Source organism: Neofelis nebulosa, chromosome 2, assembly GCF_028018385.1.
Source record: "Neofelis nebulosa isolate mNeoNeb1 chromosome 2, mNeoNeb1.pri, whole genome shotgun sequence".
Taxonomy (NCBI): Eukaryota; Metazoa; Chordata; class Mammalia; order Carnivora; family Felidae; genus Neofelis; species Neofelis nebulosa.
Genome location: NC_080783.1, coordinates 171655124 through 171667902, shown reverse-complemented (window position 1 = coordinate 171667902; position 12779 = coordinate 171655124). Strand labels below are relative to the sequence as shown.

Sequence of the window (12779 nt, the reverse complement as noted above, 5' to 3'; positions counted from 1 at the left end):
CTCAACTAATATTGATTTATATTTAAATGGGAACTTTTTAAGTTTTATGTGATAGTGAAAATTTTGCTGCTGAAAGACAGATGCCCTGTCAACTGCATCGTATGTATGAAATTAAACATTGCCTAAATAGTACAAATTGTACCAATGCTATATTGACCTTAAAAGGTTTACATAAATATTTATATCAACATAATGGTTTTTAATAGCTCTGATAGAGCCCTTGGCTTCAGTCTACTGTATCAAATAAAGTACGTTATCTGCGAATTAGCAATTCTTTCCTGCGCATGCCTCCATTTTAAATTTATGTTGGGATAAATTTTGACTCTGAATTTGCACTTCTTCCACGGTTGAGATGTCCTTCATGTGGGTTTTACTAGCACCCTTAGAAGAGCGCTGTACTGTAGCATTTATCACTCTGTTTGGGGATCACCTGTTTCCTGTGTAGTCACTATAATGAAATGGTGATGCCTTTGTTCCCTGCCCCACGTAACACATTTTCCTCTGCCTTCAGTCTTTTACTGAGGGAAACTGCACGGCTTCTAGCGCTTGCCTAATACTTGCCTCTACTATTCTAGATCTTACTGTCTTTCTCTCCTACTGTTTGTATACCTTATATATCTTTTTGGTGTACCTGTTTGTATACAATTGTATACCTTGTAGCATACAATTACATCATCTACTGCTCTGTACTATAAACTGTGGTGTGTAACTATTCTCTCCAGTTACACTAGCAACTTTGGGCCTCGTTACTTTGGCTAGCACTAGGCTGTGGTTTTAGTGTGTATCAGTGGATTAATGATGTGAAAAATATCATGTGGTTGAAAATTTCATGCTAAGATCATAGGAACTTTTAACTGGCTATATTTTTCAACATTTTATAGTTGACCTCTGAACAACACAGGTTTGAACTGTATAGGTCCACTTATATGTGGATTTTTTTCCAATACAGTACTGTGCTATATTTTTATAAATGTGTTTTTTTCTTTCTTAAGATTTTCTTAATAACATTTTCCTTTCTCTATGTTGCTTTTCTTTTTCTCTAGAATACGATATAATACATAATAAACAAGTTCTATTAATTGACTATGTTGTCAGTAAGGCTTCCTGGTCAACAATAATCGGCTATTAGTTACATTTTGGGGGGCATTCAAAAATTACATGTAGGTTTTCAATTGCATGGGATGGGAAAGTGCCTCTAACCTCCACATTGTCCAAGGGTCAACAGTATCGTAAAAATTTTTGTAGATTTTTTTAATGTTTATTTTTGAGAAATAGCATGAGATGGGGAGGGGCAGAGAGAGAGGGAGACAGAGGATCTGAAGTGGGCTCTATGCTGACAGCAGAGAGCCCAATGCAGAGCTCGAATTCACAAACTGTGAGATCATGACCTGAACTGAAGTCGGATGCTTAACCTACTGAGCCACCCAGGCGCCCCTGTAAAAATTTTTAAACATACAGAAAAATTGAAAAACATATAACAAATACCCACGGACCCACCATTTAGATTCAACAGTTAACATTTTGCCATATTTGTTTCATCTATTTGTCCTTTTCCCTGAACCCTGTGAGAGTGAGTAGTAGACATCATGGCACTTTATTTTTTTTTAATTTTTTTTTTTTTAACGTTTATTTATTTTTGAGACAGAGAGAGACAGAGCATGAACGGGGGAGGGTCAGAGAGAGAGGGAGACACAGAGTCCGAAGCAGCCTCCAGGCTCTGCGCAGTCAGCACAGAGCCCGATGTGGGGCTCCAACTCACGGACAGCGAGATCATGACCTGAGCCGAAGTCGGCCGCCCAACCGGCTGAGCCACCCAGGTGCCCCGACATCATGGCACTTTAGTCCTGCATACTTTATAGCTTCTAAAAATAAAGATATTGTCTTACATGATAATATATCATTATCACAACGAAGAAAATTAATAGTAGTCCCTAATATCCAATGTGCAGCACGTACTTAAATTTTTTTAATTGCCCCAAATGTCTTCTGTAGCTTCTTTTCCCACTCCCCACTCTCTGAAAGAGAAACCTCATAACATCAAGATTCAATCATGCGTTATGTTTCTTTGGTTTCCTGTGTTACGTTTCTTCAGTTTCTTTTTTTTTTTTTTTTTTTTTTTTTTTTTCAACGTTTATTTATTTTTGGGACAGAGAGAGACAGAGCATGAATGGGGGAGGGACAGAGAGAGAGGGAGACACAGAATCAGAAACAGGCTCCAGGCTCCGAGCCATCAGCCCAGAGCCTGACGCGGGGCTCGAACTCACGGACCGTGAGATCGTGACCTGGCTGAAGTCGGACGCTTAACCGACTGCGCCACCCAGGCGCCCCTTCAGTTTCTTAATCTAGAAGAATCCCTGACCCCTGCCTCCACCTCCATGGCACAGACTTTTCGTGAAAGGATTTATCCATTTTGTCACCAGAACACTACATTCTGAATTTCATTGTCCTTGTGGTGTAATTTAACTTGTTCCTCTATCCACTGTGTTTCCTGTGAGAAGCTAGATATAAAGCCCTAGTTAGATCCAGGTTAAATATTTTTGGTAAGAAAACTTTGTAAGTCATGTGTGACCATTTAAAAATGACCAAAAATGACTCTTGTTCAACCTTTCTTATGTTTAACAGATACATAATGACTTGCATGCTTGAGATTGAAAGTTTTGGATATCCTATTACTCAGCTCAATTTAGCTAAGGGAGGAGAACCCTTAGCTGCAACCAGGGGAATTCTCTCCGATTCCCTTCCAATTCATAAAGTTACCTATGTAGAGTTTTTTTTTTTTGTTTTTTTTTTTAAACTTATGATGGTGTCATGCCAGAACTTAGGTGAGCCCAGAGCAGTGGGAAGGGCTTATTCTGCATAACCTGCTCCTTACCCACCACAAGTGCAAGACTATGTATAGACCTTAGTGTTCTTTTTCTTTACCGAGGCTATGTTGATAAGTATCTTTTGTAGAATGACTTGGCCTTGCTCTTCTTCCCCATTGCCTGGTTCCATATCCTTTCCAATGCTACCAGAGCTTCCTTATTTTTTTTTAGGAATTGAGTGGTTATCACACATGACGCTTTAAATAAAGTATCATATATGTAAGTTACCTGAGATGTTTGTAATGAGGTGGTCAAATGGGAGAACAGGACTAGAATGAACTCACTTAAATATGGTATTCAGCTGCTAGTGATTCAAGTTAGTAATTCTTTTTTTTTTTTTTTTTTTTTTTTTTTTTAGGAACTGTCATAGAATCATCGGAAATACCAGCCCTCTATTCAACTGGAGCAGTGGAAACGGAAACGAATTTGGATGGTGGGGATGAGGAAACTGAAGAAAGAATGGGTAATCTAAAAGCCTTAGAAAAATTAGGTAGGCACAAAGCATTCAATTCAAAACAATCAAAGTAATTTGACTTTATTTATTAACTGTTTTCTCCCTTTAGAGCTAATATGAGAAATTTTAGAGACATTTTGGAGATAGGAAACAGGATATTCTTAATATCAACATCTTACCACTTGTGACAATTGAAGACCAGTGTTATTGTTTAATCTTTGTTTAATTAATTTTTTTAAAACTTTGTTTTGAGAGCACAAGTAGCGGAGGGGCAGAGAGAGAGAATGCCACGCAGGCTCCATGCTGTCAGCATAGAGGCTCGATCTCATAAATTGTGAGATCATGACCTGAGCCGCAATCAGGAGTTGGATGCTAAACCAACTGAGCCACCCAGCCTCCCCTGTTTAATTAATTTTAAATGCATTTTTATTAGCATGTGTTAACCCTTTTCATCTTGCTAGCATTTTAACAAGCTTACTGCATATGTTAGCTTATGTATTGTCGTTGATACAGTTATAAATATCTAGGTATCTGTATACATATAGCAGTGTTTTTTAACATAATAATTTGTAATCTATACATATGTATGTTTTATCAAACGCCAGATTGTTACATATTTATACTTTAATCTTTTCAATTGATGTGCAACTTTGTCCTCTTTGTACTTTGATAACTTGGCTACGTAGTTGACTGTTCTGCAAGCATTTTGAATAACAGTCTCACACAATTCCCTGCACAGCATTGCTCAGGAAAGCCTTGACAATTGAATGAAATGGGATACTTCACACCATCCTCTTCCAGAGAAGTTTTGGCTTTGTCTTGTGTCAGGAAAGAATGGCCTGAAGGAAGGAGTAGCCCCTCATTCAAGTTAAAAAATTTCCTATAATTTGGAAATTTACCTTATTCTTTTTTGACCCGAGTGGATTGTATTGTAGTTTGATCTTTGCTATTTAAATTCAGGTGTACCCGGGGGCGCCTGGGTGGCGCAGTCGGTTAAGCGTCCAACTTCAGCCAGGTCACGATCTCGCGGTCCGTGAGTTCGAGCCCCGCGTCAGGCTCTGGGCTGATGGCTCGGAGCCTGGAGCCTGTTTCCGATTCTGTGTCTCCCTCTCTCTCTGCCCCTCCCCCGTTCATGCTCTGTCTCTCTCTGTCCCAAAAATAAATAAAAAAAAAAAAAATGTTGAAAAAATAAATAAATAAATAAATAAATTCAGGTGTACCCGGATAGATTGTCATGGAGCTATTGGGTGAAAATCAAATACGTTCTGAAATTAGAAATATCTTCAGACATTTTTATCTGCTCTTTTTGGATCAATCTCACTGCATTTTTTTCTTCATGAGTATGTTTAATTTCAGTTTGAGAGTAAGACCAAAGTCATTGAACTGCTAGAAGTTAGCTTTCTTGTTTGCTGTAGGGGCAGAAAAACTCTTCCTTTTTCCCTTCTAGGTTCTTTGGTCTAATAATTAAATTGATATAAGACAGATTAACAGGAGAAAAACACATTCTATGAGTATGGAAGCCCCATAAAAATATGAGACCCAAGAGTAAGTTGGGCAATTGAGGCTTACATGCCGTCCTAAATTAAGGAATGGGATAGAGGCCTGTGGCTTCAAAGACAAGGAGGCTAATTTGCAGCGTGATAAGAAGAGCAAATGTTTGGTGATTAAAAGTTTGCTCTACCATGACAATAGGTCTTTCAGATAAAGTAATTATCTCTGGTAATAGCTCTTTCTGGTATAGGCCTCCTATCTAAATTCTTTTAGGTAGTTAAGGGAGAGGTAAAAGTTTCTCCTAAGTCTGTTGGGTCTTGATTGTCTTTAGTTCTAAGTATTCCATGTGCCAGAATGGCATATTTTGGGGTGGCATATTCTGCTCCCCTTCATTACCATTGGAATAATGTTTCAGATCATCATAGTTTTCATTTTCTTAATGTTTATTTATTCATTTCTGAGAGAGGGGCAGGCAGAGAATCCTAAGCAGGTTCCACACGGTCAGCACAGAGCCTGATGCAGGGCTCGAACTCACGAACCATGAGATTATGACCCTAGCTAAGATCGAGTTGGACACTTAACCGACTGCGCCACCGAGGTGCCCATACTATTTGTTTTTCAAGTCCTTTTGTGTAGCTCAGGATTATTGGGCTGCTGAAATTAATCTTTTTCCTCTGGTACTTAGCTTTGTGCTGTGCTTTAAAACTCAATGACTCTCTGTGCTTCCATCGTACAACTGAAAGATGAAAAAGTTAAAAGGAATTGTAGGTGAAATATCATTATTTTATACATGTGTGTGAAATGTCTTTAAATATCATGTTCTTAAGCTTCCCAATTAGCTTACCAGATAAGAAACTGCTGCCCGGAAGAAATTAACAAAGATGGTAGAACTCTTAATGTAATTTCTTATGGAAGTATTGACAGCAGTAAATAGACACACAGTACAGAGCCCACGTGAATGATACTTTGTTTTTAATAAGACTTCCGGTTAGTCCCTTAATGTAACCTAGCGTATCAGTTGATAGAGTTACTTCATGGATATTCTTTTGTACATGTAGTGAGTTTAGCTCTTTAGTGTTAGTCTTAGTCTCTTAATTCTGAGGTTAGCCTGTTTTACTTGATGATTTGCATTATGTAATTAAGCATTACATGCACCCAAGATTAGCTGTCCGGACTGAAGACTGAAAGAGCTGATATTGCAAGTTATGTTTGATTTTAGACAGATGGTTATGTCATTTGGAATAAGTGTTCTGTGACTTGTTTAATCTTGTGATAAAATGGAGAGTTTTTCTTTAACTTACAGAAGAAACCGTGAAGGTTTGCTTTTTCTGCTACTATGGATATAAGTTGAAATTGTATTTTCAGTACTTTAACTTTCACCCATTAGGCATTATTCAGACTATGAACGGTGCCCTGAACTTCTGGCTAAGATCATATGGAGGACAGGCAGGATACTTAAAATCTGTCTTAGTTCTTGAATGTTACCTTACCTTTGCAAAAAAGGTAATATTATACTTAGGAGTCAAAAAGGTATAACTAACCACAGTTAAAGACCAAAGTAAAGCCAGAGTTTCTATTATATTAAAGCTCATGCATCTCCGTGGTTGAATTAAACCAGACAAGCCTTTATATCCGCCCAAGTGAGAATTCTGACTGGGTTGTGTTGATATGTCCACTTGATAGTAAAGATATCTTTTGATAAATCTGTACTTTTTCTATGGGTAAGTGGAAAGTATTACTTTGAAGTGATTAACATTTAAATTAGGTCCTTGTTTGCCTTAACATATTGTAAAGCAAAGCCAGATGTATTTTTCTTATAAACGGCAGGATGTTTACATCTAAAGTGCATATATTTCAAATTTCATTTCTAAGTCATCATTTCCTTTTCCCTTGAAAATAGTTCTTAACAAAAAAGTCCCATCATAATTTGGTCACAATTGGCCTTACATTTTACATTAGTGTTATAAGTCACCTCTGATTTACTTTACCTGGTAGACCCAAGTTAATGCATTTTCCTTTTCATTCGTTTCCCTTTTACTTACTGGAACTGTGTGGTTATTGAAGAATTTAGTAGTTAAGTGTGTTTGACTCACCGTAGTTTCAATATTCTTTTTTATTTATTTATTTTTTAATCCAGAAAAAGTTCCTGACTCTCTAGAAAATGAGCTGAAATCTAGATGGGAAAACCTTTTGGGTCCAGATTATGAAGTAATGGTATGTTAAAATGTTGCAATAAAGAACACTCATATCTCATTTCATGTTAAGCTCCTGACACTGCAGTTTAAAGAGATGGGAGAGCCCAAGAATAGCCAGCTTGCCTTTGTTTTTTACCTCCTGCCTTTCTTCCCTAGCAGATCAATTGATCTTTTCCCCCCTCTTTTAGCATTTTAGGCTATAAGAACAATTAAGGACTGCACGCAAGTTTCAGTTACAATTAGCAGACACTCAGCTCATGTTGAAAACATTTAAGTCAACAGTAGGCAGAAGAATCTTAGAAAGCTTGCCTTTAAATTTATAACCTATATCAGCTGCTTAAAATTGCTGGCATTTTTATGATTGCTTTTATGACCTGTTTGTTTTATTGTACACTGAAAGGGCTGTGGATATTAGTCCTATGTTTCACAAAGAATCTTACAGTTTTATGAGAAAAATGAAAGAATGATTATCAAATGGATTAGGGAGAACAGGAAGTAATTTAGGTTAGGCAGAAGTTTATAGTGCCAGTGGTCCATTAGACTTTCTTTCACCTGTTATTAGATTCATTGAGTAAGGGATTGATTACATTCCCCCCTATGAATCCACATGAAAGCAGAAAGCTGTGCTTAGAAAAGCCTCTACAGTGTTCACTAAATGCATTAGTAATAAAATATTCTATTAAATTTCTATTGTCATTCATGTTTTCTTACATATGTTTATCATTAGCACTCGTTGGCTGGTTGGAGAATTTTTTTCTCTTCTTGGTTCAGAACATACAACCACTATCTAGTGTCAGAAAATTTCTAGTGTTTTTAAGATGAGTTAAAACATTCAGTGCTCTATTCTTGCTAATTTTGTACTTGCATGTTGGTTGTTATGAACGCCTGCTTCTTCATAGATTTCAAATGCTGTTTTGTCATTAGGCTATCTATCACCTTAGCCAATAACCTTTTCTACTATTCTTAGTGGTTTGATATTCAAAGTAATTTGGTGTCTGAGTATTTATGAATGGCCAATTTGGTCATGGGCTCTTTTTTGTTAAAATTTTACTTTGCCCTTATAACTGTATTTCCAAATTTCATTTATCATACAGTGAGGTCATAACAGATTAGGTAGAGAGGGGAGACATACTTTGAGACTGGGAATTTAAAGTGACAGCTTATTCATTAAGGGTTCTTGCTGTTTTGAGGGATGAGAAGAAGAAAGGAGAAACCAGGCAAGATGAAAAATGCATGCACATATGCATGTACTCCAGTGTTCCTTACTTCATTTTTCTTCTAGAATCTACTTCTGTGAAGTGCAGTACTTCTAGAAGCTTTAAGTTGGATCATTGTTTAACTTACTCCTCCCTCCAGATGTACCATATTTTATTAACAACTCACAGATGAAAATCATCAGTAAAGTATTTTGCTTGCTGGCAATTTACTTCTGTGGATTTCCACCACTGGAGCTTAGAACAATAGTTTTAGGCCAAGGTTGAAAGCTTTAAGTATTCCATGAGCCTCTCACCAGGCCAGGTCTTTCTGTTTGTGTCCTTGCCAGCCAAGTTTCCTAGGGAAATGGTAGAGCTTTTCTGTAGAAAGTCAGATGCTTCAATTTTTCCAAACACAGCTTACTTTACTGACCTTACAATCTTTGTTTTAAGGCCTGGATTTAAAAACAAAAATGACGATAACTCTTGGCTTTGCGAAAAGAGTAAAATTTTTATGGACTCCTTCTAACAGAACATTATATTAAAATTTTAGGGGGCATGGCTTTTTAAAAATAGTGTATGTTTTTGCCCATCCCCTTCTGGGTCAACTGCTGAGTAATTTGGTGGGGGTGGGGGAGGGGGAAGGATTGCTGTAGAAAACAGTAACAACAGAACAGGAAATATTCGCTGAAATTCTACATTATGTGTTATACTTACGGATTTCAGAAATATCAAAAAAAGATGAGAATGTAGATCCGTTGGTGTTATCAATATATAGGGTTTATAGGTTATTTTCAGAAAACCTAAGAAGAAATAAAGTTATGCTTTTACAGATACTGGATTTGTTTTTCTTGTAAATTTAGGTTGCAACTCTGGATACCCAGATTGCAGATGATGCTGAGTTACAAAAATATTCAAAGGTAAGCATTATTTTTTAAAAGGTTACCAGTTTTTTGTTGCTTGAAGAACTTTCTCTAAGTCCTTGTTGGAGAAACTATGTTTCCAGAATTTTAGTCTTAGATGATTTCTGGAAATGTGGTAGGTTCTCACTGTTCTGAAAGGTGATGGTTACATATGCCTGGGAAGGGCATGGCGTGCCTGTGCCTTTTTCAGAAGCCAAACCCAGGTTTAATTACTTTGCCCACTTTAAAGGTAGTGCACAGAGTAACATTGTGCAGAGTGTGTTAGCCTTTCAGATATTATTAGTAGACCTTTTAAAATGCTTGCCAAAAATCAGGACCACAAATACAGACTTTTTTTTTTTTTTAACGTTTATTTATTTTTGAGACAGAGAGAGACAGAGCATGAACAGGGGAGGGGCAGAGAGAGAGGGAGACACAGAATCTGAAACAGGCTCCAGGCTCTGAGCAGTCAGCACAGAGCCTGACGCGGGGCTCGAACTCAAGGACCGCGAGATCATGACCTGAGCCGAAGTCGGATGCTTAACCGACCGAGCCACCCAGGCGCCCCAAATACAGACTTTAAAAAATCTTTCAGGGGTGCCCGGGTGGCTCAGTCAGTTGAGCGTCAGACTTCGGCTCAGGTCATGATCTCATGGCTCGTGGGTTCAAGCCCCAGGTTGGGCTCTGTGCTGATAGTGAGGAGCCTGGTTGAGATTCTCCGTTGTCTCTCTCTCTGCCCCTCACCCCCCTCTCAAAATAAATACATAAACATAAAAAAATGTGTAAATGCCATCTTTTTCTCTATTTCTTGAACGTATTAATTACAGCTTATAAGGACTTTAAAAAGTTAATTCTAATACCTAGATCAACTTTGGATGTGTTTCTATTGTTTGATCTTTTCTCTTATTGTAGTTACTTGTTTGTCTCTCATATCATACCATAAGGTAATTGCCCAACATTATGTAGGACAGCTACAAAAGGCTTCAGATGATGTTATCGTTGTCCAGGGGGATTCATTCTTTTCTCTGATAAGTATAGTGTGTGTTGGGGGTGGGTGTGGGGAGTGGATGATCTCCGAGATGTGGCAGAGGTATGGTTCTGGTAAGGTTCAGACTCTGTCTGGTTTGCCTTTGCTCCTAAGACCTAGCCTTCCAGGTATTTCACACAAGTCTGGAATGTTTTTTACCTGTCCCCTCTTCTTGGTGGGACCTGAACTCCAGTTCTATCTCCTCAGTACTTCAGGGCTGCTAAAATCTTGGCTTTTCAGAGGTTTTCTTTTTTCCTTTCCTTTTCCTTTCCTTTTCCTTTTCTTTTCTTTTCTTTTCTTTTCTTTTCTTTTCTTTTCTTTTCTTTTCTTTTCTTTTCCTTTCCCTTTTCCTTCCCTTTCCCTTTCCCTTTCCTTTTCCTTTTCCTTTTCCTTTTCCCTTTCCCTTCCCTTCCCTTCCCTTCCCTTCCCTTCCCTTCCCTTCCCTTCCCTTCCTTTCCCTTCCCTTCCCTTCCTTTCCCTTCCCTTCCTTTCCCTTCCCTTCCCTTCCTTTCCCTTCCCTTCCCTTCCTTTCCTTTCCCTTCCCTTCCCTTCCCTTCCTTTCCCTTCCCTTCCCTTCCTTTCCCTTCCCTTCCCTTCCTTTCCCTTCCCTTCCCTTCCCTTCCCTTCCCTTCCCTTCCCTTCCCTTCCCTTCCCTTCCCTTCCCTTCCCTTCCTTTCCCTTTCCCTTTCCCTTTCCCTTTCCCTTTCCCTTTCCCTTTCCCTTTCCTTTTCCTTTTCCTTTCCTTTTTCTTTCCTTGACAGTGCAAGTGGGCAGAGGGCAGAGAGAGTGGGAGAGAGAATGTAGAGCTGAAAGTGGGGCTCAAGCTTACCCGAAGAGGGGTTCAAATTCACGAACCGTGAGATCATGACGTGACCCAAAGTCAGATGCTTAACCAACTCTGCCACCCCAGGTGCCCCTTCAGAGGTTTTCTGATTGGCTTTTAGCCTTCTTGCTCGTATTGCTTTCGAACTCAAGAGACCTCCTTGGAGGAAACCTGCCTTAGCTCAGGCTCAGTTCCTCATGCAGCTAAGCTCTAGTTGTCTGCCCTCCCATGTTCAAAGCCATTAAGACCCTGTGTCATCATACTCTACGATAAGTTAAAAAAAAAAAAAAAAGTATAATAACCACACTTCATGCACCTCTTACATCTTAAAAAAATGGCATTGTCTTTTTCCGGACGTATGTTCTGTCTCGCATTCATTCCCTAGTTCCTTTCACCAGTCTTACTAATTTCATTTTCTTTCCTGATTAACTTCTATACAATATATATATTTGTACTCAGTAATTCTTGTATAAAGACACAGAAAGGCTTTGAGTTGAATAGACTTTCAGAACTAACTCCTAGAAATTCACCAGTGCATTCAGCTGTACATTCATTCATTCATTATTCATTCATCAAATATTTATTAGTATCTACTTTGTGTCATGTCCTCTGCTGGCGTTTCAGAAGAGAATGGAGGAAGAAAAAAAAACACACACACACAAAAAAAAAAAAACACCTGCCTGCAGAAGTTCTGTTTTTTATAAAGATTTATTTTATTTTTAGAGAGTGTGTGTGAGCAAGTGTGCACAAGCAGGGGAGAGGGGGAGGGGGAGACAGAGAAAGAGAATGAATGAATGAATGAATGAATGAATATTAAGCAAGTTCCACACTCAGTACTGAGCTCAATGCAGGGCTTGATCCCACGTTCCCAGTATCATGACCTGAGCCCAAATCAAGAATCAGACACACAACCGACTGAGCTATCCAGGCGCCCCTAGAACTTATATTTTCATAAGGGGAGATAGGAAATAAGTAAGTTACACAGTATTGGTGATATGGGTCATGCAGAATATTGAGGCAGTAGAGATGAATGAGGAATTCAGGACAGAGGGTAGGTTTTCACGTTTAGGTAGGTTGACCAGGGAAGGCCTCATTAAGAAGGTGACATTGGAAGGAAGCATTTTAGGAGGTGGAATAAGCAGCCTAATTTTTCTTCTGTAGAATATGAACAATAATACCTTTGTTGGAAGGTTAAGTATAAATATACATAACGTATGCCTTAATATAGCTCAGTGCTAACACATAAGAATTGTTCAGTAAATGGTGATTTTGTTTCCCAGTTGTGTGCTTCATTTTTAGTTTCAAACTTTTTTTTTTTTACAAGAAAGCTATTTTAAAACATTTAATCATTTAATTGAACTTTTGTTGTGCCAAAGTATTTAATTCCTTAAAATTTTTTATCCTGGGAGAGTAATGCATAATTGCACTGTTCTCTTTTCATGTTTAGTTGTTACCTGTGTATGTTTACATATTGGTGGTATGTCCATCCTTTTATGTAACGTATGTGTGAAGGAGAAGGGACGTGTACTTTTCCCACATCACATTCTCACACATCTCTACTTTTTTTCTATAATTTCTTGATGAAATTAATCAAGATGTCCACAGATTATTTCTGTATGTTGATGAAATTATGGTTTTTAAAAATCCTCTTGGGGCGCCTGGGTGGCTCAGTCGGTTAAGCGTCCGACTTCAGCTCAGGTCACGATCTCGTGGTCCGTGAGTTCGAGCCCCGCGTCGGGCTCTGTGCTGACTGCCTGGAGCCTGTTTCGGATTCTGTGTCTCCCTCTCTCTCTGCCCCTCCCCCGTTCATGCTCTGTCTCTCTCTATCTC

At 38.5% G+C, this 12779-nt stretch overlaps 1 protein-coding gene across 4 annotated transcripts in view; it reads left to right on the top strand.

Annotated features, from left to right (window-relative positions):
• The window catches only part of PATJ (PATJ crumbs cell polarity complex component), a 366822-nt gene that overhangs the window by 48445 nt on the left and 305598 nt on the right, over positions 1-12779 (top strand). For 3 of the 4 annotated variants that reach the window (XM_058717188.1, XM_058717187.1, XM_058717190.1), the window contains exons 12-14: positions 3223-3354; positions 6947-7023; positions 9061-9117. In XM_058717188.1, the coding sequence (XP_058573171.1) occupies positions 3223-3354; positions 6947-7023; positions 9061-9117 (266 nt within the window). The remainder of the gene's footprint in view (positions 1-3222; positions 3355-6946; positions 7024-9060; positions 9118-12779) is intronic. The other variant, XM_058717189.1, reaches the window with a different exon arrangement.